Genomic DNA, 27,619 nt, shown 5'->3' on the forward strand with positions numbered 1-27,619 from the left:
GGCCTGCAGCACCAGGTCAGTGTCACTGTCACCTGCCAGGTCAGTGTCACTGCCTGTCACCAGCCAAGCAGGGCAGAGCCAGGAGATCCCCCCAGGAAGGGAAGGGAAGCTCTGCTCATTCTGGAGCTTGTCATGCAATAAAGCTTTGTGGTCTCTGGTGTCTTTGTTTTCCACGGCCCCACTGGCTGCATGGAGCTGAGTGGGTCCTGTCCTCTGTCCCCAGAGTTCATTGTCATCCACAATGGCATCATCACCAACTACAAGGACCTGCAGAAATTCCTGGTGAGTGCCCCCCCGGGTGTGTCTGTCACTCTGTCCCTCACTCACTGCTCACACCCCTGCTGCTCCCTCCAGCTCCCGCTCACTCCCACTCTCACTCCCCCCTTGCATCCTCACTCACTTTCCCCTCACACACCCTGACTTCTTCCACTCTTTCACACTCTCTCTGTCTCCTTTTCTCTTTCTCCTTCTTTCTCCCTCACGCACTTTCTCTCACACACATTCTCACTGTATTGCATTCACACTCACACACTCCTGCCCTCTCACATTCACTTGCACTCACTCCTGCAGTCCCTCTCCCTCTCCCTCTCCCTCTCCCTCTCCCTCTCCCTCTCCCTCTCCCTCTCCCTATCCCTCTCCCTATCCCTATCCCTATCCCTCTCCCTCTCCCTCTCCCTCTCCCTCTCCCTCTCCCTCTCCCTCTCCCTCTCCCTCTCCCTCTCCCTCTCCCTCTCCCTCTCTCCTGTTTCCTTTCTCAGGAGAGCTGAGAGGGAAGGGCAGGGGAAAGGAGGGCGAGGAACTCTGGAAGAAAGGGGAAGGAAACTGCTAAGTAGAAATGGGAAACTGAAGGTGAGGGAAGAGGATGGGGCAGGAGAGAGGAAAGGAGACAAGAGCAGCAGGGTGGGTAAGGGAAAAGGAAGGCCAGGAAATAAATCAGGGAAAAGAGAGGGTAGGAAAGAAGGAAGGAAAAAGGAAATTACCAAAGCAGCAGAAAAGGGAAAAGGAGAGAGAAGGAAGATTAAGAAAGACAGGGAAAAATGGAAGAGGAAGAAAGGGTAGGAAAAAAGGAAGAGGAAAGGCAGGAAAGAGGAAAGTCTGAAAATAAAATGCTGTCTGGAAGAAGAGGTGGGCAAGAAGTCCAGAGGGAAGGAAAAAAAGGGAGTAAGAGGAAAGGCAGGAGGGAAGGAGATAAGGAAAATTAAATGTAGGAAAGAAGGAAGAGAAGGAAAAGGTAGGGGAAAAGGATGAAAATACAAAGGAAGGAAGAAGAAAGGAATAATGGATGGAAAAGGCAGGAAAAGAAGGAAAAGCAAGAAGGAGAAAAGGATGGGTAGGAGAGGATAAAAACAAAGTATTGATGGAAAGAAAGGGAAGGGTGGAGAGGGAGGCAGGAGGAAAGGTGTCAGGAAAAGGGAAGAAAAAAGTTGAATGCAGGAAAAAAAAGGAAAGAGAACAGGAGGTGGGAAAGCAAGGAAAAGGAGGGCTGGAAGAAAAGGGAAGAGAAAGGAGAGTCAGGGAGGGCGGTGTTGGTCACCCAGGCTGTGCCCACAGGAAAGCAAGGGCTACGACTTCGAGTCGGAGACGGACACGGAGAGCATCGCCAAGCTGGTGAAGTACATGTACGACAACAGGGACAGCGACGACATCAGCTTCACCACCCTGGTGGAGAGAGTCATCCAGCAGCTGGTAATGCAGGGGGGACACCCGGGGACAGACAGGGGCACACGCACACAGACAGGCTGGCAAATCACTCCGGGTGGCCCAGAGAACAGCCAAGGTAGCACCAGCCCCTGCTGTTGTGCAGCTGTGCTCAGCAGTGGGTTTGTCTGACCCCCTGGGCACTCATTAATTTGTCTCTGACACTGTCCAGTGCTCATGTGAACAGGGTCTAATTTGGGGGTGCAGGAGCCTCTCTGGTGCTGGGTGGTGACTGTGCAGGGGGGTTTGAAACTCAAGTCTGTGCCTCCCGAGTTCCTTGAGCTCCGCAGGGAAGAGCTGCTGACCCCTGGTGGGAGCTCAGCACCCGGCCCAGCTCCAGGCTGTGCCTCTTGTCCATCAGTTGTGGTTGTTGAGGTGATTTGCCTGGCAGGAGCTGCAGCAGCAGAGCAGGACCACGGTTTGCTGGGGGTGGCTCAGCTGTCCATGTCTGAGCAAACACCCCACAGTTTTGGAACCTTTTCCCAGGGCTTTGTCTTTCCACATCCCCTCCCTGTGAGCAAAGGCAGCAGAGCTCACAGGGGCTGGGAGGTCAGGAGACTGAGGGGGCTGAGGATGAGCTCCCCGGGGACAGGCAGGGACAGTCCCCTTCCTAAGGGAGGTACCTGGAGCTTCTGGTGCCTCTGAAGGGCCTGTGAATCCTCCTGCTTGGTGCCTCCTGCTTGCAGAAACAGTGGGTGCAGCTTTTATGCTGGGAATCCTGGAGTGGTGGCTCAGGCCTTGAATGAAGGGATAAAATTTGTGCTTCTCTTGTTCCAGGAAGGTGCTTTTGCCCTTGTGTTCAAGAGTGTTCATTACCCTGGTCAGGCTGTTGGTACCAGGTAAGTAATGTCAGGGGAAAGAAAATCCTTGTTGCACCCTAAATGTCATGTTTTGTTTTTTTTTTTTAACCTCTTAAGTTAGAAGACAGTAGAGGTTGTTCTATCACACTGTATATGTTGGGATGATAGTAGCTGTTATTTTCCATTTCCTTTAGTTTTTTTTTTTCCATTTGTCAAGACAGAAAATTCCCCAGAATGATTTGACAGTTTCTCAGTGACCACCTGTATCACCACTGGCCTGGAGCAAGTGGGCTTTTTTGTAGACTCATCTTGTGAGCTCTCAGGGGAGGTGGTTTTGTCTTTTCCTTCCTGTTTGCCATTGTGGCAGTGTTTGGACAAGTTCTCCATTTGACTTGCAGCTGGGCCAGCCTGGTGACCAGGATTTCTGCTCCACTTTTAGGTGTCAGCATCTGTCAGATTGGGTTAACCACAGATGTGCCTGGCACAGGGTTAGAGCTTGGGTGCTGATAGTTGGGTGTAGATGCACACAGCGAGCAGCAGCCAGTGTGTTCCTGGCTCACGTGTTGGTTGGATTGTGGTCACCCTTGCAGAGTTTCAGCTAAATTTGAGGCATATTCCTCACCTCCTTGTGTCTGTGTTTGTTCAGAGATCCTTTCTCTCTGTTTTGGGGCCTCCCTTTTGTGTGGCACCAACAATTTATCTGGGAGGAGTTCACTCTTTTTTAGTTCAGCTGAGTTGCTGTGCTACAGCAGCAGTGCCTTCAGGTGGGGTGCTGAGGTGATGGCTCTGGGTGCTGGGGCTGAACTCCATCTCTCCCTGCAGGCGGGGCAGCCCTCTGCTCATCGGGGTGCGCAGTGAGCACAAACTCTCCACTGACCACATCCCCATCCTCTACCGGACAGGTGAGCATCAGCACCCCTCATGGCAGCCACCCCCAGTCACAGAGCAGTGCACAACCACAGAGAATAATCCTTTTTAAAAAAAAACCCACTCTATTTTAACCCCATGCTGTACAACACCTTATACCTCAGCTCAGACTCTGGTTATATAATCGAAGCTTTAATGCCTGTTAGTTGTGAGGAAATCTTGATGAAGTAGAATAGAATAATTTGGTGAAGTTTACAGTACAGTTAAGTATCCACGTTCATACTTTGTGTGGCATGTTGGTATTCATGGACTTGTTTCTTTTCAAGAGCAAAACTGGCACAGTGTCACAGGCTACAGGTTTTGCACTATCCCTAAATTTTACCCCCCTCCCACCCAATGTAATTTTTAGAAAGAAGAATGCCATTCCCCTCTGCAACAAGCTATGTTTATGCTTTCTGCCCATCTTTGTCTCACAATGTGCATTTTACCCCCTTAGAGGCAATAGCTGCACCCCTGAAAATGAGAAGTGGTTCAGAATTGCCATGAAATTTACCCTTGTCAGAAGAGTCTGAACCTGTTTGGTTCCTGGGCTCGTTCTCTAAGCACTGCAGAGATCAGGACTGAATGTCCTGCACCTCTCCCTGCTCCCTAACGTGCTGCTAGGGACAGCTTGTGCAGTGCCATGGGAGGAACCAGCCCCACTGGGTTTGCCTGTGTTACTCTTGGTTGATGCTGGATAATTAGCAGTAATCCCTAACAAATGTATGTAACACCATTTTTTTCACTGATTACCTGAACTTTGTTTTGTTTTCTAATTATACTTTCAGCTGTGCAATCTATGGATCATTCTATTGATGGAATATCCATAAAAATGGAGGAAGGTGCCTACCAGAGAAAAAATCTAATACTTGAAATTTCACACAAATCCTCCAGTTCCTTACGAAAGGAATCATAAACGTGGCAAAATATGCATTGTCTCTTTACTATGTGGCTGTTGCTTTCTGTGTAATTTAGTGATACAAGTGCCATAATCAGAATGATTGATCAGATGCATCCTGAGCAACACACAGAAAAATCCACCCATCATTCCACCCTTCCCATTTCATACACTGACATCGTGCTCAGCATACACACAGAAATGGTGACAAAAACATCACTAGGAATTGCAGCTTCTGGTAGAAGCAGTAGATCCCCTGAGGCTGGAACTTCTTTCCCTTTGCTCATTTATCAGGGTGAACCATTTTAATTCACATTAAGTACTTAATGTTTATAAAGCCTAACCCATGGTATGTAATGTGAGGAACCAAGTTCACATCTGAAGCAGGAGAGAGCTTTTCTAGAAGAGGAAAGGATTTGATTCTTAGCTACTGTAAATGTGATCCAGCCTTGGGCACTGCCAGCTCTCTGTGTGCTTTTGCTGGAGGAGAAACGAAGCTCAGGTGGGTGAAAGGCTGAAGTGTGCCCCTCAGGAGCTGCTTCACCAGAATCCAAACCTTTGGTGAGGCTTTGTTTCTTTTTATGTCTCTGAAGTTAGTGTGAAGTGTTTAAAGTTCTGCAGTCAGGTTCATTCCCAGGGCTTTTAAGAATCAAAGTCCCTCAGCTTTCACTAAGGTGCCTCTGACAAAGGGACTGTATGAAATGAGTGGGTTAGAGAATATATGACTGTAATGATTGTTTCATTAGCTGTGCAACACTGTTACCTGAAAACACCTCTTCAGAACCCAAAACTTTATTGCTGCTCTAGTAAGTGTGGAAGAATCCCCTCACCCCCCTGCCCAGTATTCACCTGTGTTAATCTCCACGATGTCTCCATTCTTTGATTTAGAAGAGAAAACATTACTTCTGTGTTGCTTCTAAATTCTGGTAAATGGGATGTAGGTGCTGCAGAGCAAACCACCCAGGTCTTCCATAGACAAAGGTCTGATCTAGGGAGTAATCCATAAATAACAACCATAACTGGCTGATGATACTCACTGTACTTTGTCAGCCATGTCCACAGTAAGAACACATTCCAGTTACAGCTTGGTGTAAAATCTGTAATACAGGAAAGCAATGCAACATACTAAAGTCAATGCAGTCAAATTTGCATGTTTTGATCAAGTTTGGGTGCTTCTGCTGGGGAAGGGCCACTAACACCTCTGGTCTGTCCTTTCTCAACATCAGATCAGTCTGTCCTCTCTCAAATCTACAACAAAGGAGTTGTTTTCCTCATTTATTTACTTAATAACTAAAGTGGAGGGTTGTAAATTGTGGGTGAGTGGAACCTTCTCACAAAGTATCAGCATGAAAGCAGTATTTTCCCTTTACATTTTCATTTAATAATTTTCAATTAATAAATCTGAACTTCATGAGCTCTGCTCCCCCTGCTGAATCAGATCAGCAGCCAGCAGGTGAAACACAACATGAGAGCTCATGGAATAAACCTACAACAGACCAACTTTAATGTTAATTCTTCAGCCATAGTCACGTTTTGCTCAATAAGCTGACTAATCCACCCCTTTCCATCCTATGCACAATGATTGGCAAAGAATTTTGCTGCAGCAGTAGGTGTTTTAGCCCTCATCTGCATTCCTGATGAGCTTCACCACTGAGAAGTATTTTCTGCAGTTAAAGAGGAGGTGGAGGATTAGAGGGAATTGGGAACTGCCAGGATACTTCAGAAAGGAACCCTGGTGAAATGCTGAGATTTTTAGTACAAGTTTTGCAGCAGTTGGAACTATGGTCCTGTGTCCTGCAGCACACCTGGATACTGCCCTGCCAAGAGCAAAAAGCCTCACAGCAAATTACCAGCTGCACAAATTTTGGATCAGAACGAGGTGATGTTTGATAGCTCAGGAGCAACGCCAAGAACTTAATCATCTATTTCCTGATCTGTGTCTGATCACATTAGCTCAGCCAGACAAAACCAGGCTTGGGTTACATCTGCCAATGCTCCATGGAACAGTGTGGTTGCACAGGTGGCAGCTCTGAAAGAATTTCACCCAATGCTGAGAATAATTAACAAAGAATGAACAGTCCTGCTCCATTTCTCAAAGCCTCAGGACAGACAGTGAAACAGGAGTATCAGGAGAAACTTAAAATGATAAACAGGGCAGCTTAAACCAGGAAAATGTTGGTAAATGTGACTGCTCATAAAGCAGCTTAAATTGTCTGCTTCTAGTAGAGGTGCACATAAACTTCCATTTAAAGTTTAATGATATTTTCCTCTAAACTTCCACGTCTGCACTAATGCTGCAGACTTAATTCAAAAGCACCTAAAAACCTTGTGAGCAAACTGAGGAAGGGGCACCATGGTCTGAGTGCTAGTCTGCTGTCCTCTTCTACAGTTGCTGTTAAATTCACTGTGATGAAAATAGTGCTTCATGTTGGTACTGTGCCTTGGGACCTCTGCTTGAGGCTGATGCTGCCACCACCTTCCAGAGCCGTCGGTCGCTGTGTCCCTAATCCTCCTGTCTCCTAGGGAAAGACAAGAAGGGGAGCTGCAACCTGTCTCGTGTGGACAGCACCACCTGCCTCTTCCCTGTTGAGGAGAAAGCTGTGGAGTACTACTTTGCTTCTGATGCTAGGTAATGTTTTTAGTAATTTGTAGCATAAATAAAAATACAGAGTTTAAAGTGGAGGCCCTGATGGGGAGGCTGTGGTGTCCTCATGGATAACAGTGAATTCTGGGGATGAGATGAGAGGCTCTGTTAAAGAAATGAACACTCACTTTGGAGCAGTGGTGTTAATCCTCTTGAAGCACATCTGTTGATGAGATCCCCGAGGTGAATGATAGGAAACCTGAGGGAATACTGACCTCAATTAACAGGACAGGTGCTAATTATCAGAATTGTGTTGATTCTCCAGGGATCTCTGCACACATCCAATTCCTTTATCATCAAAGGTGGCTTATTTTGAATCCCAGTGGAGGGAGGAAAGACTTGACAGGACTTTTGGACTTCTCTGTATTAGGGAGGTGAATGCTTGTTCCAGAAAATTACAAATACAGCTATGGAGGAGTTCTGGAGCTCTTCTTTTTAGAGCATTTTGGACAGTATTAGGCCATCCTGATGCTTTCTGGTTTTAGAGAGCTCTCCAGTGACTTACCCAAGGTCAGAACAAATGCTACTAAAATAGGGAGCTGATCTCAGTCCAGGTTGCCTCATTCAACTCAACAAGGGAGTGTACAGACCAGAACCTGGCTAAAGATTTTAAACCCCACTTGGTAATTCCAGTATTGATATTCCCCAAGTAAACTGCAGGCAGGGAAGGTGTGGGACAGGTGCTGGTCTTGGAGTGCTTCTAAGCAAATCTCAGAGTGCTTAAACAGCTGTCCAGGCTGCCCCCAGTTTTACAGATGGGGAAGAGGAGATGCAAGGAGGGACAATGGCTTCTGACTGGAAAGAGCAAGACAGGAATCAGCACATGTGGTTGTGTGCAAGGGTCAATCACTGTCCTCCTTTTTCCACCCTCTAACAGCCAGATCACATTGCTGCACATGCTGCTTTCTCTGAGGAATTCATAGGTCTTCTTAAAGGAGGAACTGAAATTAAGAGTTAGTGGAAAAAATCCTGTTACATTGGCAGCATGGAAATGTACTTTACAGCCTTGTATTTTGAAAGGAATTCCACTGAAATTAGTAACTTTCTTGAATCAAAAGCTGTATGTTGGATTATAAATAGGGCTGCAGCCCTCATCTTTCTGTGAAGAACTAACATCTTATGGCAAATGGTGTGTGCTTTTGTAGTGCTGTCATTGAGCACACCAACAGAGTGATTTTCCTGGAGGATGATGATGTGGCAGCCGTGGTCGATGGCCGCGTTTCCATCCACCGCATCAAGCGCACAGCAGGCGACCACCCCGGGCGTGCTGTCCAAACCCTGCAGATGGAGCTTCAGCAAATTATGAAGGGTAAAATCTTTTGGATGCCAGCGGTGTGGGTGTCACAGGTGCTCCTTGTGGTCACAGAAAAGCGAGGTAGAAGAAGACTTTTGTTTAGAAGTCGTCTGGTCCAATCCCTGTGTTAAAAGTGGGGCCAAAGCAGATCAGAGTGTTAATAGTTGAGGCTGGGGTATCTCCAGGGACAGAGATCCCACAGCCTGGCTGAGCACCCCTCCCAGTGTCTTATACCCCTCCTGGTGAAAGAAGTTGTCCTTACAGCTAATAGGATTCTTCCTCTAGCTGCTCTTACCCAGGAGAGTTCTGCAGCTGAGGATTTTGCATGGCTTGTCCTTTGAGATCTGCCCCTTCGTTGGCACATTCTCGTTACTTTCTTACTGAATCTCACTCTGGTGATGAGCTGATGCTTTGACAGCTTTTGAAGAAGTATCAGTTTAACAATCTCTGACTGGTAACCAGACTGTTAGTGACTCTGGTTCACTAACAAGTGAACCAAAAGTCAAGTTAGTGACTTTTTCCTGTATACAGAGGAAAATATAAATCACCAGAAGGTGATTTAAAGTCAGAATCATAGAATGGGTTGGGTTGGATGGGGCCTTAAAGATCATACAGTTCCAACCCCCCCTGCATGTGCCTCCCACTAGATCAGGTTGCTCAAGAACCCATCCAACTTGGCCTTCAACACTTCCAGTGAGATGGCAGCTTCTTGAGCAACCTGTTCCAAAGGGTTCTCATCTGTTTTGTTTCTTTTTTTTCCCTAGGTAACTTCAGCTCCTTTATGCAGAAGGAAATTTTTGAACAGCCAGAATCTGTTGTTAATACAATGAGAGGAAGGGTCAACTTTGATGACTACACTGGTAATTGAGATTTTAAGCCTCCCTTGGTTTTGACAGCTCAGTATCTAGTCATTGTTCACAGTAGTTCTAGAGGAGGAGGTGGCTGGTGACACAAGAGACTCAAACATGCTGGTGTGAGGTGTGCCTGTCTCACAGGGAGCACTTCCAGAATGCCTTGTGCTGGTGGCAGAATTACTTTTTGTGGTTTACTTTTTATTTTTCAGAGTGGTTGATGGAGACCACAACACGTTGCGTGCCACCTGGCCAGCCTAATTTTTCTCTCTGAATCTTTCTTTGCAGTAAATCTGGGTGGGCTGAAGGATCACATCAAGGAAATCCAGAGGTGTCGCCGTCTGATCCTCATCGCCTGCGGGACGAGTTACCACGCGGGGGTTGCGGTAAGGACTCCATCTCCCTGCAGACAGACAAAGCTGGAGCTGAACAGAGGGCACAGGGCTGTGTGTGCCCAGCAGGCTGGGGACCGATCCCAGGTTAAGAGAGAACAAGACCCTTGGGGCAGCTCTCAGTTCACCAGCAGCATCAGCAGGAAATAAAAGCTGAAGAACCTGAATACTTGTGAAAATGTTGCTTGTGACTTTTACTGCTTTGTGAAGTTTTAAAAAACAAAGCCTGCTCTGTCATAAAAGACAGTTGTCAGGGGAAGACAATGCCAGAGCAGAATGTGAGTGCTGCAGCAAGGCTGCCATGAGCCAGGAAGGATTTCCTCTGCTATTTCTGCAGTGCTGGTGCCTGTTGGGAGATGTGCCTGGCACAGAGAGAGGTTTCACTCTGCACCTTGCAGAAACCCTGTGTGTGATTCTGTTTCATCAAGGCCTGACCCAACCATTGATGAAAATGTGATGGCTGTTGATGAAGGATTTTTAGATTGTAGCTTGGCCATTAAAAGTACTCTGCAGTTTTGCAGAGGAATCCTTTAACTTCTTTCAGAAATGCTGCAAAACATTCCTGTGGTACTCACTGATTAACACAGACCAGGGAAGAAAAATTTTGTCCAATTTGTCTTGCTCTGTAAGATAAAGCTAACAGTTACCCACTGACCAGCCAAAGCAAGTTTCTGGCTTGGTCTGGGTACAGGCATTAGCTTCTGAGTCCTTCAGTAACACAAGTTTTAGTCTGATAGAAAGACCCCCGGGACTATGTATGAGACTTATTTAAGAACAATCTACGTGTGAGGAAGGAGTTTGCCACACAGGCTTTTTGTTGTGCCAGAAACCAGAGCTGCTTGTCACAGGGGCAGTTGTGTGACTTGAGTGTGGGTATATTGAGTAATTAAAACATAATCCAGGACACATTTTCAGATGGTATTTTGACAGTAATATTTTCCAGTGCATGGCAACTAGAAAGCTTTTTTTCTCTTTGCTCCAGACACTTGGGGTTTTTTTTAAACATTCTGACCTCTCTTTTTACCAGACCCGTCAGGTTCTGGAAGAACTGACTGAATTACCTGTTATGGTTGAACTAGCCAGTGACTTCTTGGACAGAAACACCCCTGTCTTCAGAGATGATGTTTGCTTTTTCATCAGCCAGTCAGGTATGGGCTCACTTTACCACCCACTCACCCCCCTCTTTCCTGTAAATGGGAGGGAAAAGGCAGCAGGGCCAAATTTTTGTGCCTGCCTTAGGATTGCATGTGGTGTGTGTGAGAGAAGTTGGCACACACGTGCTGGGGATGGGGGAAAAACAGAGGAGTTCTTCTGTCCATCTGCATGCTGGTGCAGGATTTTATTTAGCTGAATCTTACATATGGTAACAGTAGTTTTGTTTCCTTTCTCTGTGAGGAAATAGTCCATCAATCAACAGACTGAAAAAATGCTACTAAGCTCTGAGTAAAGTCAACTATTTTTAAATTCTTTTGCATAGTTTTAATTCTCTAATTTAAGCACAACCAAATAGTGAGTTACGTGTTGGACTCGATCCATAAAATAAATGAAACTATTACACAAAAGCATCAAAAAATTCCAAAAAAAAGGTTTCCTTCCCCACCTCATCATGTTGATATAAATCAACTTCTGCTTTGTATGTGGATTTTTTGAATCAACACATGAAGTCTGATCTAAACCAGGTTGTGTTTGCACAGTGCAAACTATTTTGAGCAGGGATCATTTGTTTTAGACATAATCTCCTCCATAACTGATTTTGCAAGCTCCCATGTTGTTGGGCACCATCAGCAAACAATTCCACAGCTTTCCAGGGCAGTGAGGTGGTGCTGGAACTCTGCCATTTCATCCCCTGTACACTGCAGCTGGGTCAGGTCCAGATTATCCACACCTTTCCCTCCACCCCACCCTACCTCAGGTGAATTTTATTAACCAGTAAAAAGGAAGAAAGTTGGTTTTGTTAAAGAAGATACACTTGAAGTGTCTTTTTTCTTTTTTTTAAAGCCATCTCAGAATACTGGCTTCTCCTGACACCAAATACTGTTGTTAGTTTTTGTGTTAGGGTTAAAACACAATGTGCCAGGGCTGCAGTAACTCCTGCCTCTTCTCACTTGCAGTCGAACACAAACCTCTAAGATTCTCTTTGGGGAATCTCTGCAGTTTTCCAGCTGCAGTGACAGCAGTGACTGACCTGTCCATGGTCCATACCTGTCTTTTCAGGTGAGACAGCAGACACTTTGATGGGGCTGCGGTACTGCAAGGAGAGAGGAGCCTTGACTGTGGGCATTACAAACACAGTTGGCAGCTCCATATCCCGAGAGACAGACTGTGGGGTCCACATCAATGCGGGACCAGAGGTTGGGGTTGCCAGTACCAAGGTGAGTCTGTAAGATAGACCTTCCTGGTGACTATGATTATTGTGACTAGAAGTTTTCCTTGAAGGTGTTTTAAATGTTTTCTGCTCCCTTCTCACTAGTTGCTATTGATGGTTTTGTAGTTAATGACCATGTGCCCAACATCACAGTTTTCTTGTGTCTTGCAAAGGGCTTTTTTGGTAAGTAAAATATTATAAGAAGTAATATTAAATACTGAAAACAAAGAGGTGTCAAAGGGCAAAACTCCCTAAGAGGGAAGTATTCCCTCCTCTTTGCCATCATTTGTTTTGAGGTGCAGGTTTAAACTAAGGTCTAAAGATGAAAAAAGAAATTAAAAGAAGGAAGTTTATAGCAGGTAACTATAGGAAGTTTGTCAGCAGGTAACTGCCCTTAAAGGCTCTGCCTTGCTGAAGAAAGTGTGATTCTAAAACTCTACTTCCAGCAAATGGGGGAATGGTCTTTCAGTGAAACCAGTGCTGATGTCCACCTAGCAGAATTATTCTGTGGTTGATGCATCTCACCACGTGTGATACAGTATAAAATAACTTGCTTTACTGCATTTCATTTTGATGAAGTGCTTCTGCATGGTGAAATCTGCTTTGATTTAGTTACATTTAGAGGCGAGATGATGTCAATCTGTTACATAAATTCAGCCAAAACCCACATTTGAGTTTAATATCTCATTGGGGAATTTGATCATGGAAAATTCATGAATCTCTTACAAGAAGCTCTTGAACGAGTTGTGTGTCCCTGGGTTGTTTTCACATAGCCAACATTACAGTCTGGAGATAACTGAAAGTGGCATTTTTCTCTCTGGTAATGAGAGGAGTTACCAAAGTAGTGTGTATATGAAATATGAACTTGAAAAGAATCTGCCCTAAGCTTGTCCAGACCCTCAATTTGAGAATGTATTACAAACAACACAGGCACTGTTAGCATGGCTGGCTTGGTGCTGTTTAACCTCAGCTGCACCAGAACAAAATACATCACAGAAGAGTACATTAAAGTACATCAAAGATCACATTCCAGAGCAATCTTGCCTAGTCAGCATAACTGAAGCTTTTCTAGATTCCTTCAGACCTACTTCAATCTTCTCCAGTGTAGCAACATGGAAGTTTGATCACTTCTTGGGAAGGGACAGAAATGCTACAAGTCTTAATCTTATTTCTAAGTGACTTCAGTCCCAGGCTGGCACCACAGCCCATTTCATAACATTTGTATTTGAGGGAGTTCAGAGGCTGGACTTTGCAGTAGCTGTTTCATACTATATCTCAAATGGGTTTGTGAATGGAATTGCCTCAACTTGCACACTAATTTCATTTGCCTGTGCAAATGATTGACCCCAGAGTCAGTACCCCAGTCACTGTGGTCTTTTAGACAAATACAGAGCCTCACCAAGGTGTGAAGTGTTCAGAATCTGTTCCTGAAAGAAGCAGGTTTGGAAATCACTCACCTTTTCAGCTGCCTTTGTGTTCCTTGAATGCAATTCAAAAAAATCCCAGCTGGCTCTCCTGTTGTGATGACCAGATGTGAGTGGTGGGCTTCCACTGCACCTCTCCAGCCAGTGGGTCTGCCCAGCTTCAGTCTGTTCAGCATTTAGTTGCAGTAAAGAGCACAGGGATGGTCACAGAATAACAGAATTGTCACAAGTGGAAAAGAACTCTTAAGATCACCATGTCCAGCTGTCAAAATAAAAAAAGATCCCAAAATGGGATAGTCACAAAATAGGATTTAATGGTCTACAGAGAATCTTAGAAATATTCCATTTTGCTTGTTGTATATTAATCTCTTGGAACATAAGAACAGTGTGCAATGGCACCCCTCAATTTTAGACTTGCTCAAATGAGCTTTGTCCTGTGAATTTCATGTTCATCTTTATTGGTAAGCCTGCCAGCTGGTGCCATGGTAAGGATAAAGCCAACAGCTAGCGTGAGGCTTTTACGTAGTAGGTGACAACTGTTTGGTTATTGTCTTAATGACTGTTTCCTCTCTCTTTCCCCTCACCCTCATTAGGCCTACACCAGCCAGTTTGTCTCCCTGGTGATGTTTGCTCTGATGATGTGTGATGACAGAATTTCTATGCAGGAGAGGCGCAAGGAAATCATGCGTGGTCTGAAGGGGCTGCCAGGTAGGAATCTGTACTGCACCTCACCAGGGGGTGGACTTCAGCAGTGCCTGAACTCTGCTTTTGAAAGTGAGGGGATCAGATAGGAGCAGCCTTAGCAATAATTACCACAATTGTGTTCTCTCTCATGTCCTCAGACCACTAAAATTTGACTATGAAAACACTGACTCCAGTTCTTATGCAGTTCACTGCTGTGTATATGAAGCATAAACAGACTGTACAGCTTGAGAGTGCATGCACTGGAATGCTTTTCTTTCCTTCTAGACTTAATTAAAGAAGTGTTGAGTATGGATGATGAGATCCAGAAGCTGGCCACTGAGCTGTACCATCAGAAGTCTGTTCTCATCATGGGACGTGGCTACCATTATGCCACCTGTCTTGAGGGAGCCCTGGTAAGAGATTTCTTTATTTAAAGCTGGTTCAAAGAAACACATTTAGCTCTGGACTTCAAATTTCAAGCACAGGAAACAATACACAGCTATGAGTTGTTTTAAAAGCAGCTTACAGCTACAAGGTGTTGGCTGCCAGACTGGGTCATGTAGCTAAAACTCTCCATGTTGGGACTGATGCTTGAAGCGGCCCAAGTCATGTAGCAACCACAGGCTGTAGTGGGTTGAAAGGGATTTTCCATATCCCTTTGGAAGCTGGGAATGCTTTACTGTGACAGGCCAATTGGGCTGTGACAGGCTAACTGTGGGCACCCTAGTAAGTCAGTTCTTTGAACTGTTGGGGTGGCACTGCCAGGAATGCTCAGCATCCAAAACTGAGCATGTGCTTTGTAAAACCTCTTTAGGGCAGTTCCTGCCTTTGAGAAGGTGGCTGCACCCACGTGCAAAAGAAACTGCCCAGTTCAAGGCTGATGATGGATACGTTGGCTGATGGCAAACCATGAGGTTTGGGGTGGGTTTGCTGTGAGAACAACAGATGTGTGGATGGCCTGCAAGCAGCTCAGCCCAGATGCACAACTTTGATCGAGGTTTTCAGGCTGCCTTGTCTACATATTGGATCTGAGGAGAGCCAGAACACATTTATACAGAGTTATAAACAAAGTGGAGGAAGCCACAAAGATGGTTAAAAAAAAATAATTGAAATTTTGCCCAAAGCTTTATGAATTACTTTTCCCCCTATTTAGAAAATTAAAGAAATTACCTACATGCACTCTGAAGGGATATTGGCAGGTGAGCTGAAGCATGGCCCTCTCGCCCTGGTGGACAAACTCATGCCTGTGATCATGATCATCATGAGAGACCACACCTATGCCAAGTGCCAGAATGCTCTCCAGCAGGTGATTGCACGGCAGGTAAGTACCTGGCAAAGCTCACAGCACAGCAGAAATGGTGCTGCTGATAAAAATGCAGTTTACAGAGCACCCAAACTATTTGCTTTATTGTCACTGCCTTAAATGTGAATTCAGGAGATACTCTGGGAATTTCAATTGCAATTTTTGCAGCAGGTTGCAGAGTCCTATTGTGATTTGTTCACCCTTTAAAATATGCTACAGGGATGCTGAGCTGTTCTGTTATAAATTAAGTAAAACATTGTTGCCACTGATGCTCTAACTGAAAGTGAGAAAATCTCCTTGACCTCTTTTTCTTCAACTTTTCCTTTCCCTACAGGGGCGACCTGTTGTGATTTGTGATAAGGAAGACATTGAGACAATTAAGAACAATAAGAGAACAATCAAAGTTCCCCACTCAGTGGACTGTCTGCAGGGGATCCTGAGTGTTATCCCCCTTCAGCTTCTGGCTTTCCACCTTGCAGTTCTCAGGGGATATGATGTAAGTACAGCATTCCTTCCTTCTGCACTCCTCTTTGCTGTCTGTAGATCTGGAAAAGATGCACTGGGTGATGTTGGGAGTCTGTGGGGGTTGTCTGTGTAACTGCTTGAGCTACTGGAAGGACCAGGTTCAGTGGCAGACCTGGCAACCAGAGAAGCTTCATGTGAACAGAACAAGGCAGTCTTGTACACTTGGCTGAGTCTTGTGCAGTTTAAATTTGGATGTGTGTCTGTTTTCTGGTACCAGTAGACAGTTTCTGGAGAGCTGGTAGGAAGCTAGAAGGAAGGTAACAATCCACAGGAGGATTTTGACAACCAAAGTTTGTTTGTGTGAGGTATTTGATCTTAATACAGACACTGGCCTCTAGGTTTTTTCACTCAAGCACTGTAACAATGTAGGCTAAAGGGATTAACTCCTTAGCTCTTGTTAGAGGAGTGGTAACAACTGAAGTTTATGAACTTCTGTGCCAATTAGCCTAAATTAACATGAAGATATGTTCAGTTGTTTTCAATTTGAACACAGAACGTTCCACACATTACAGAGCTATACACAAAAAAAGAAAGTGCTTAAATACTCACAAGCGTGTTCTTTCTCCTCCCTCTCTGCAGGTTGATTTTCCAAGAAATCTGGCCAAGTCCGTAACTGTAGAGTGAAAGATCATCTGAATCATAGGGGCAAAGGGGAATTAAATGAAAGACTCTTTTTGGTACCAAAATAACTTGATTTTAAAGCCCCCTAGGTAAATCTTATTTTGGTAAATCATTGTTTGTGTATAAGATCACCGTAATTCCATTACAGTAGTGATTGTCAAATTGATTCCACATGCTATGTCAATAGCTTTGGGTTTTTCTGAACAGCAGATTTCCACAAAAGATGTTAAATGGTTTTCTTTAAAGATTACTGAGTCTTCTAGGTAAGGGGCCCTCCACTTTACTTTATGATACAGTCATTGTTCCTTATCCAATGTGGCTCATTCCAGTTGTAGATGAGAAACCATTGAATGAATTTCCTGTCATGCTCTCAGGCAGTGAAGCACGACACCAGAACATGCAACTCGAACAAGAGCTGTTACTGGTCATACTTTTACAGATATTTTAACAGTGAACAAAACTGTAAACAAGCATTTTGGGGGGTCAACTTCTGCCTTATGTACAACAGGGAGTTCAGCTGACTCGTCACAACCTCCTAAACTTTTGATGCAGGATAAAAGTGCTAAGAAAATAATGTTGCTTCAGAAGGATTTTATCTATGCCAAATACATAGCAAGTGACAATCTCATAGACTCGGTGGGCCACAACACACTGTGTAAACACCAGCATAAGCCTGTAGTTGTGCCCACACAGACAGTGAACTCATGCCTTGAGTGTCAGTGGAAGCAGTGGCTGACTCGGTGTGGATGCTGACCAAAGTGGGGGAGAAGAGAGGGACAGGACCAGTGCTCAGCTCGTGCTGGTGTTTTGTTGCTGTTTTTAAAACTGAGTAGAAGCCTTCCCATGCTGAGGATTTTTCCTCTTGAAATGAACACTGCAAACACATCCCATGGAACCAGCTTTATGCTGCTGCAGATCACTTACTAGTCTGAATGTGTAGGAGAAAGCTTTGACCTTGTATCTCTCTGGCAGAGAGACAGCACTCATGCTGCCTTGCTGAGGCTACATTAGCCAAAATCTCTTACTAAAAGCATGGCTTCTGGTTTATTTAGGAGCAGTTTGTGTGTGACTTGTGTCAAATTCAGCTGGTTTAGAATTAGAGGGGATAAAAAAAGCCTCGATAAACATGACAGAAATATATACTTTGGCAATAGTTTTGTAACAAGCTTGCAGAGAATCAGAAATTAGAAAATACACCTTGAAGACGTAACACTGACTTTCTCAAAGGGCAGTAAGCTCTACATTTCCTACTGCAGAAAAAGGTGAATTTCCTACTAGCTTGATGGGTTTTGAATTAGCTTTACACACACACCATAAAAAGAAAAAACTACTCCAAGGGGTAAAGAAATGCTTGCCAAGTGCTGGTGAATATCCCAGGTCCCTCACTGCCCCCAAAGAACTGCTCTAACAAATGCAGTACCCTTGAAAACCCATCTCTCCCTGCACAGGGTGACTCCTGTTCAGCATCAGCACTCCAGGCTGACAGCTGCTCAGACTGAGGTGTTTCCAAAGCCTATGCCTGTAGTGATTCCACTTTATATAAAAATCACAGTAACTTAGATCAATGCAGTAGCAGCTCCAGACTTAGTTTTATTGTGAAATGCTGCTTGCCTGGAAACAGCTTCTCAAAACCAATCTATGTACATATATTAATACATCATATTCAGACTGTTAATTCATGAATGCATTGTGCTGCCAGTGTCTGTTTAAGAACAAAGTAGTAAATACTCCAGTTGATTTAGACAGCATTTGCTCATCAGGCACTAACTCTTAACAGTTATGTGCCTCTGCCTAAGCACAACCAGGAGACTTCCTGGCTTCATTTGAAGACAGCACTTATCCTTAAGGAAAAAACAACACATACTCCATGCTAACAACTTGAGGACAGCTTCTCTTCACCCTCCTCCCACTCACCTTGTTTAAAAGAACAGAAACTGTGCAAACCTCTCACCCAGAGGGCTGGAACCCAGTAACCAAGTCAGGGCTCCCCCCCATATTCCCTCCCCATCCCCACACCCCAAGGACTTGCTGGTTCACTCTATGTGCTCATCAGTGTGGGAGCTAATGTGAAAGAGCCCTAGAAGAGAATTATTTCAAGAGGTTTTTTTTTTCTCCTGTACTGTTCAGAAGAAGAGCAGCAAGCATTGCTTTTATCTAGCCTTGTGCAGATGATTGTCTCCTATCCCTGGTAAGACACAAGTTGCTGTTCTGTAAAAGTTCAGTACTGCAGGCTGTCAAATATTTATGAAAGGAAGTTGTATACAGAGGACCAAAGAACAGGAGTCTAAGTAAAAAAAAATATGTCTGACACTCTCATATTGGGTGTAACTGTACAGATATTGCTGAGCTATTTGGTTTTATGCTGTGATAGACAAATCCTTAGTCTTTGTAATTTAAGGCATTACAACTCATGACAGAAGTAAAGGTAGCATTTCCCCCCCTGCAATTCTGCAAGTTGCCAGCAAACTGCCTGTGTCAAAGAGCCTGCCAAAACAGAGGGTTAGTTGCTACTTGCAGCTATGCTGCTGGATGTTGTAGTGCTTAATATCAAAGAATGCTGTGGAGCATACTTGCTATGAAGAATTTCTCTGATGAGCATGGTAGGGAATCTGTTAAGCATCTCACTGTTGTTAATTGCCATGCCTGTGTGAAGTGAGAATGTATAAAGGACTCTTCTTAGCTTTCCTTACCTCATTTTGTCTAGATGTGTTGCATTTTGATGAACAGATGATGCTTCTCTTTTCCTTAGAAAACTTTTAGAATGTCTTGTGATATTTATTAACAGCCAGTCAGTCTTCTGCTCTCCAAAATGAATGTTTTGCTTACTGAGCCAGTAAAATTCCCTCCTTCCTAACTGAGGTGTTAAAAAAATTCAGTCACCCTGTCACTAAAATTGAGCCACAGGTAAATACAGATAAAGGCCTTTGCCCTTTGGAATAGCAGCTGCCTATTGCTGCATATGTTTTTCAGAATTTATTTTGATTTAAGGAACTGTTTTCCTCATCTGTGTCTACAGAGGTTTTTAAAAGCAAGCATACACCCACAGGTCTTAGGATTTTTTAATTACCAGAGAACTTCAGGCTCAGCTCACGTTGTTTCTGCCCAACAGACCTCAGAGAAATTCCACACGACTACTAAAGTTATTCCACACACCATAGGAAATTAGGTTGTACATTAAATATACTTTGGTCAGAAAGGTTTTGCTTCCTAGCTCTGCTAGAGAAAGGCTACAGACAGCTCTTTTCTGAAGTTTTTGGATGAGTGAGCAATGTCTGTGTGCATATCCTTACAAAGAGCCCACACCAATGCTTGGGGAGCTGTGTCCTTGGAAGGTGCAGCAATGATGTGACAAATGCCATCTCCTTATTAGCATGCTCTTACTGACCAAGGTAATTCCCCGCCACTGACATGGGGATGCCCTCCTAGCCAGAAAGCTGCCTTGACACCCATGTTTGAAGTCTCAACCCTTCTGTGCTGGAAGAGTTCCACAGAGGCCATTTCTGACTCAAGTGGGAGGGAGCTCATGGACAGGATGTGGAGCACAACTCTGCTCAGGGAGGAGCCTTAGGACTATCCTGGACACACCAGGCTGGGTTAAGATGCAGCTTACAACATCTAAAGGCATAATGAATACCACCAGGCTGAGGCTTTTCTCCTCTCTAGCTGTCACTAGCAGTCCTTGGTGCCCCGAGTTAGGTGTGGGATGGAGGGAGGGACTGAAGTGCAGTGCCTGAAGTAGCACATCAGTGTTTAGCTGTGGCTGATTTTAGGTCCTACCTGAATGTACCAAACTTGCCTCAAAGCACGGAGTTCCTCCTCTACATCAGAAACAGGAAGAAGAAACAAAGTATTTGGCTTGAATAAAAGGAAAACTATTTGCCTTTAATTCAGTTTCTGTAAATAGGCATTTGAAGTGGCAAATAGCACCGTCCCTTCCCTTCTAGATCTGTTTGCCTCGCCTGTACATATCCAGCTGGCTTGTGGGGACCAGTCTGTATCTTGTTTCCTCTTGTGTGCTGTACGCAGAAGATGTCTTTCTTTTGTCTGTAGTGTTTTATAATTTGGGTTTTGTCTTTCTGCTTACTTTTTTGTATCTCACCCTTTGAATAAAATCAAGTGCCCGACATTAAACAAACTGAATTACTGGTCTTTAGTTAAATCCATTTCCCTATGAAAGTTAAGGGCAGTGTATATATACAATATATATAATATATATGTATGTATATATAAAGCAGGAAAATGTAGGGCTTAACTTGCCTCTCTCCTAGCCAGACAGGCTTTTTTTGATGTCTGAGATAGAAAATATTTCCTAACCATAATTTTGCCACTAAAGCCCACAAAGATATCCCTTTGAACTGTTTAATATTAGATTCTGTACCTTAATTCTCATTTAACTACCATTTTTATATCACCAGATGAATCAAAATCGCTCTCAGCACAGCCCATACATGACCTGGGCTTAGTGAATATTACTCACAGTTTTATTTTTGGAAAAGAAACCTGTTTGGGTAACATGCAGACAGGCTGCTTTGCAAACTTAGCAGTGGAGAACTACAAGACAGATGCTGAGATAGTACAATTCCGTGCACATTCCTGTAAGACAACAGCTGGGGGCTCAGGGATTGTTCATGTCTAAAAAATGCTTGGATAACTTTGTAAGCAAAACCCACAATGACAAAAGCCTGGCTGAAATCCCACCCCTCCTCCAGTCAGAGCCATTCATGAATTAATTTCCTCAGGGATCCTCACCTCTCCGGGGGAAGAATATCAAACACGATGATTTATTTTTCCTAGATAAAGTGAGCAGCTTGGACTTGCACTTCTCACAGATACCTTCCCTGTACAGTGAGACAGTGGTAGTGTTTGAAACAAAGTGCTTTGAAACTTCCAATATGTCCTTGGTACACAATAAAGGTTGGTGCCTACACAGATGTTGGGAGCACAACATTCCACTTTTGTTTGCTTGGATCTGCAAAAATAAACAGCAGGTCTAATTTGTATTGCAATCCAAAACAAAACTGGGTCAAACTGCTCCAAGCTTTTGGCTTCCATGGTCAGAGCTGTTGGTCACATCTGCTCAGGCCAGTAGAGGAGCAGGGAATATCACAATAAATAGGCATGGAAAACTGTCTGTGTGCAGGATCTGCCCCAAGTGAGGCCAGGGCTGCAGTATGAGACTCTCCCTGCTCAGTGACAGAGCAGAGAGCAGAGCTGCTCCTCAGCTGCTGCCACGGGGCTGGATGCATTTCCAGGCACACTGGGGAGGGGGCAGGGGACCCCCAGTTCTTTAACAGATGCCAAGTGCTATGCTCTGGAGAGCAAGGGAACTGTAGCAGGTAACTGCCAAGGTTCTCATTTGCTTGTTTTTCCATCTGGGCCATCTGAGCACACCCATCATACTTCACATTTAATTTAAGCTAATAAAAATGGCAGTGAGAAAACGAATGGAAAAGGACACAGCCAGCATCCTTAGCAAGGAAGCCCTTTTCTTAAATCTTGATGTGGCTAAAAAGCAGTGAGCAAAGAACCTGCAGACCCTTTATACAGAAACACTTCCACACAGAGCTGGTCTCATACCATATGGCATTTGAAGACAAATAAGATCCCAGAAGCTAAGTGAGATTCACAGAAGTGTATATGCATTTGGTTTGAATAAATTATAATAATAGACTGTCTGCTCCAAAGCAGAGCAACCTGCTTCCTGACATTTATCTTCACACTCTTCCAGCACGTGGGCCTCCAGCACAGCTCCAGTGCTGAGCCTCAAGCTGCTAACTGTAAGACATTCATGCCAGCTTCTTTAATTTACCTGTATCTACCTTTTCTGCTCTAAAGCAGTGCTCACCCTTGCTCTGTCACAGGAAATGGTGTTGATTCACCACCTTATTCTCCTCTTGCTCTCTGGTAAACAGTGTTTCACCACTGCAGAGCACACCCATAGCCCCATACAGTAACTGCTTGCACAGAAAAACCCCCAGGTAACACCTGGGATCACAGGAATGCCACCTGCAAAAAGAAAAACCCACTTCTTGGGTCACTGTAAGACATTCAGTGGGGAAGCAGTTGCCCAAATAGGAACTCTTGCCCCAGACCCTTTCTGTACATGATCAAGCTAGAAACGAGAACATTACACTGCAATATTTCTGCTGTCCATACTGCAGAAGAAGGAGGGGACGTTTTGCTTCTAAAATTGATGCCCAGTTACCAGGGCATTGTGTCACAGAAACAGAATAGCCACAGAGCCATTCCTACAGATTCACCTGGTCTGCCCAGGTCTGCTCATAACCCCAACTTCTTAGTCTGAGAAAAGTGATTGTTCCCTGCACCACCCCAGAAAGTGGTAAGAGCTATTTTCTAATTTTTTCCACCTAAGAAAGCAAACAGCCACTCTCACTGTGCTGGTGGGAAGATCCACAAAGTGAACGAGCTGCCCCCTCCTTGTAGAAACCAGCAGTGCAGAGCACAAAGATTCAGGGCAGCACACAGCCACGGAGTGGGCATCCTGACCCATTGGGGTGGTGTGTCCTTAGCTTCACAAGCTTCCCAGCATAACTGTGCAGTGCTGTAGCAGCACCTCTTAGCATTAATGAGGAGGATTCGGTGGCCTTATCTCTAGAGACAGCTGACTGGTCTGCCTGTGAAACATTAAAAAATGCTGCAGAGGGATGGAAATTCATCTCAGTGGCGCATCCTGGCTGCCTTCCCCATTGCCCACACACCCTCCTTGCTTGGCTGCTTCTCCAGCATCTCCTTGCTGCTATTACATCTATTTCTGGCTTGCCACGTTTCCAGCTCTCCATGTTAACCAGCTCCCACAGCTTGGGGTGTCCAACAAGCAACACGCTGCAACAGCTTGGCTTCATCTCCCATCTCTGCTACAGCTCTGCCCACACTGCCCCTGGGGCCACCCCAACCTTGGCCTCAGAGGATTAACAGCACCCCAGATGGCTCTGCACAGCTTTGTGCATTTCACCCATGAGAGGAGAGAGCCTTCCAAGCCTGACCCAAAAGCTGCGCTGTGTGCTTAAAGAGAGGCTATTTCTGACTATTTCTGTCCATTTCTCGGCTGACTGGAATCAACTGCTGGCATTTGAAAAAAACAAGGGAGAAGGAAAAAAGCAAGCTGTCTTGCCAAGATGGTCCATTCAGTGCTGAAGAGATTACCCAGCCTAAGAGACAAATCAACCCCACAAATCAGATCCGATCTGATGGGACTCCTTCCTTCCTCCCTCCCCAGTCTCATTCTTTATTGTTTAGGTCAAATAAAATATGTTCCCATGGTTCTTATGAATTCCTATGGAAACCAGTTTAAACAAACAAGCTGCTAGCCTGTGTTTGGACAGGGAGCAGCAGCATTACTGTAAAGCAGGATCCCAAAAGCAGCCCTGAGCCCAGACGTGCTGGAGACTCTCACAATCCCACTTCAGCTCAGAGCCAATTGGGCTCCCAAGGGCTCCCGTGCAGCAGGAAATAGATTCTGACCACATGCAGGGCAGGTGGCAGCATGGTGGCCCTGACCAGATCATTTGTAGTGTGCCTAAAGGCCTTATTAAGCAGAAAAATACCCTGCACAGGCAACCCCTGCACCTTGGTTGTACCGAAGTGGTGCTGCAGCTCCTGCTAAGAGGAGAAATCAGCAAACCTGCATGGGATGCAGTAAAACCTCCCTGCTGGCAGCCTCCCTGCTCCAGTGGCCACACTCACACCAGTGAGTCATTGCTAGGAAGGAGACATTGGCTCCTCCTTTCTGATCCCAGCTGAACAAACCTTCCTCAAGCTCACAAGCAGGGCTTTGTAGGCCCCAATATTAGACAAGACACTGCCAGCCTGCACAGAATGGCTTACACCACATCAGCAAACCTCAGGGATATGCCTGGAAGTTGATTCCATCACCCAAGGCACACTTCAGGGCTACCAATGTATGGCCTGTGCTGGGAAAACTCAGCTTGAGCTGCAGAACCTCCTCTCCAGCACTTGCAGTCCCACCATGAGACCTGTGGAAGAGCATGACCACAACAGACAGAATGGTCCCCGTGGTCTCCAGCTGGACTGCTCTGCTGTAATCTGTGGCAGCCACTCACATCCCTTCCCCTCATTTTTTACAGCATCTCTTCTCCTCAGGAAGATGTGTCTTTCTAAGCCTACCCAGAAACACCACTGAAAATTTAAATTCTCTTCTATCCAGACAGACCCAACTGGTTATCTTTGGGGCAACCCAACACACACATGCTCCATGCCAACACAGGACAGTCATGTTCAGAGGGTGACCTCCTTTATACCCTAACATCAAGCCTGTACTGCCAGCCATCATCAAGTGGAATTTTGGAGGGATTTCAGAATTGCACAAAGCTGGGAATTACACACACAGGAAAAAGTCCTACAGGATCACACTGTAAGGAGTTACAGGTTTCTGTGACCCAGCAAATATGTAACTGCCTCTCACTGATGGTTAACAGCAGTCCTCACCCCACTCCTTTCCATCAGTTCAGCTTGATCCCACAGAACAGCCACATCATCTCCCTTAGCATAACTGGCAGACAGCCTTCAGGAAAGGCTCACGACAGGGCTTTAAATGTAGGATGCATTAATTGCCTCAAGGACTGTCCCCGCAGGACCACATCCAAGTAAGGCAGGGAGCAAGTGGGCCTGGAGGCTGCCATGAGCTCACCCAGAAAGGCACCTGCTTGCAAGTGGAGCAGCTGGGCTTGGGAAGGGATTTTTAGTCTGTTCGTTTCCTTCATGATCTAGAAATGAAGTGACTTCAGTCACTTGATGCCACCTTGTGCAGTGGGAGGTGCCACTGGTGAGGAGGGCAGGAGGGACAAAGAGCTCAGACCAACTCCTAAACCTGCTGCAGCTTAGAATTGATTGCATCTCTCCAAGAAGCATTCTGTGCCTCAAGACTTTAACCCTCCCATCTGGGTTACCCCACGTCTAAACAGTATCATGGCCAATGCCTAAATGGAAAAGCAATAAAGCAAGTAATTTATTTTGTATCTGTCTTCCACTGAACGCACCAGCTGGGTAGCTGGATGTGACCAGCTGGTTTCTAGCAGGTCAGCAGCTAGGGGGCTGTGGATAACTGGAGGTACAGTGGTGGCAGCTCTGAGAAAAATTGTTCTTGAGTAGATGGGGGTGGTTGCTATTAGTGTGGGAGAGGGAAAAAAAAAAGAGAACTGCAGTGAGACCTCGGCTTTAACACCATGGAAACAAGAGGGAAATGTTCAGCTGGGAAAAGGGCTCACCAGCCTGGGAATGTTGTGGTCTTTGGCATTTTCTGCTTGTTTCAGTGACTATGGAAAGCACTTTATAAAGTCCTGTTCCAAGGGGAAATATCTGCCATTTATTCTATGGAATAAGTAGAGGAAGAACTACAGCCGCTCCTAAGATCACATAGCCTGGGTGGATGCTACTTCCCAGAATGGAAGCAGGTAGAAAAGCCCAAAATCAGGGGTCCTGCCTGAACCACAGGCATTTTCAAAGCAAAACCCAGCCTGGCACAGAGCCCGTAGCTGACACTGCTGATTACACTGTGGGGTCCTGCCTTCCCCCAGATGTGTGGGAGTTCAGGAGTTCATACCCCTGACTCCTGGTTCCTTCCCACCTTTACCAGAGGCTCGGTGCAAGGTTGTTTCACAAAGAAACAGCAGCCAAGACCAGACCAGTTTGTGTTGGACTTGCAGCAAAGGACCCAATTCCCATCCTGCCAAGCATGTTTCAGCTGTAACTGTATCTTAAGGGTCCCCAAAATACAATCTCTTGATTCACAAACACCCAACTCCCTTCCAGGGCTGCAGAGCTGTTTGCAAACACCCACTGCAGTCCCAGAGGTGCAGAGGAGGTAGGATTAGCCTCAGTAGTCATTAATAGGCAAGAAAGAGAAGCAGAGCTACACTACATCACACACATCCCTTGGGAGCAAGGATTAACCCCCCCATCACGCCAAGTTCTCCTACAGTATCTCTGTTACAGTGAGTAATCCCACCAAGCCTGGATTGTTATCCTGCATACACAAAGTCCTCCATTGTCCAAGCCCAGAGCTGACATGGCAGAAGCCGACACTCAGATCTCTGGGTTTTTTTTTCCTTTTTGCAGGTGGACAGAATTACCACCTCCAGAGACTGAACTCCACTCCCGCTTCGCCGCTGCCTGAGCTTCTCGCCTTCCCGAGCAGTCCCACAGCCTCCAGGACCCAGAAGGATGAGGTGCAGGCAGCCCAAACCATGTCCCTGGGCTTTGCCTTCTCTACCTCAGGACCCTTCGTGGCAGCAATGAACAGCAGACAGGTCCTGTCTATCCTGCCCAGCACAGCCTGGCAGCCCCATATTTGAGTGGTTTGCACTGATTAAAGCACAGAAAAAACTTCCAGATGAGTGACAGTCATAAGTAACACTACTTGCTGGTTGCATTTAGCACTGCGTTTCTTCCCTTGGGTTAGGTTTTAAGCAATAAAAAAAGTCTCCAAAAACGTCTTAATTTTTAAAGTAAATGCCAAAAGCAGAGCATTCTGCTTTGGAGATGCCAGGTTGTCTTTTCTTGGATGCTTTCCTCCTTTCTTGGCTTCTACAGCCTAAGAAACAAACCAAGTTCATGACTCCTCACCCACTCCCCCTTCTTACCCTGTTCAGTGACAGTTTTGATGGCTTAAGTCTGTGTAGCTATGACTTGGATTTCTAGCCTGCCTGCTAGCGTGGTGAGGATGTGTCTTTATACACAGACAGCACATGGAAGTTGGACCTTTAGTCCTCATTATGATTTTTGGACAGCCATCCATCTGATTTTTTTCTGTTTAACACACCAGTCCTACACAGATAAGAACCACTAGCCAAAAAAACCCCAAACCCCAAAACCTGCTGAAATGTCTATGGCAAGCTCCAGGGAGTGGAAAAAACCCTATTGCCTTCCATATGATTAGATTAGAAAACTACAGAAAAACAGTACAGGGCACAGAGGAGTGGAGGCTTGGTGTTAACACAGTGGGGCTGGAGTGTCAGGGACATCTCCTGGTCTGGGTGGGAACCTTCCATCTCAGCCAGGCTGAGGACACAGCTGGGAAGTGACAAGGGCACAAAGCTCTCACTGCTATAAACCCAGCAGGTTATGAATTCCTGAAGGTGTAAAGCACCAACCCAGCCTGAATGACCTCAGATCCCACTTGGTCCCTGGTCACAGGTCAGAGATTATCACTATCTGGCAGTTATTACCCCAGAAACA

The 27,619-nt window shown here is 45.4% G+C and overlaps 1 protein-coding gene across 4 annotated transcripts in view; it reads left to right on the forward strand.

Annotated features, from left to right (window-relative positions):
- GFPT1 (glutamine--fructose-6-phosphate transaminase 1) overlaps positions 1 to 26,874 on the forward strand; it is a 37,381-nt gene extending 10,507 nt beyond the window's left edge. The window contains exons 5-20 of one of the 4 annotated variants that reach the window (XM_030463972.1): positions 224 to 282; positions 1,552 to 1,686; positions 2,476 to 2,537; positions 3,321 to 3,400; positions 4,193 to 4,246; positions 6,826 to 6,931; positions 8,092 to 8,255; positions 9,005 to 9,100; positions 9,380 to 9,477; positions 10,511 to 10,631; positions 11,698 to 11,855; positions 13,866 to 13,980; positions 14,242 to 14,369; positions 15,110 to 15,277; positions 15,594 to 15,755; positions 26,501 to 26,874. In XM_030463972.1, the coding sequence (XP_030319832.1) occupies positions 224 to 282; positions 1,552 to 1,686; positions 2,476 to 2,537; positions 3,321 to 3,400; positions 4,193 to 4,246; positions 6,826 to 6,931; positions 8,092 to 8,255; positions 9,005 to 9,100; positions 9,380 to 9,477; positions 10,511 to 10,631; positions 11,698 to 11,855; positions 13,866 to 13,980; positions 14,242 to 14,369; positions 15,110 to 15,277; positions 15,594 to 15,755; positions 26,501 to 26,530 (1,736 nt within the window). In that variant the 3' untranslated portion in view covers positions 26,531 to 26,874. Of the gene's footprint in view, positions 1 to 223; positions 283 to 1,551; positions 1,687 to 2,475; positions 2,538 to 3,320; positions 3,401 to 4,192; positions 4,247 to 6,825; positions 6,932 to 8,091; positions 8,256 to 9,004; positions 9,101 to 9,379; positions 9,478 to 10,510; positions 10,632 to 11,697; positions 11,856 to 13,865; positions 13,981 to 14,241; positions 14,370 to 15,109; positions 15,278 to 15,593; positions 15,756 to 16,363; positions 20,555 to 26,500 lie in introns of those variants that run through there. The other 3 variants (XM_030463970.1, XM_030463974.1, XM_030463973.1) reach the window with 3 other exon arrangements.
- Positions 26,875 to 27,619: the final 745 nt, after the last annotated feature.

Source organism: Calypte anna, chromosome 22 (genome assembly GCF_003957555.1).
Source record: "Calypte anna isolate BGI_N300 chromosome 22, bCalAnn1_v1.p, whole genome shotgun sequence".
NCBI lineage: Eukaryota > Metazoa > Chordata > Aves > Apodiformes > Trochilidae > Calypte > Calypte anna.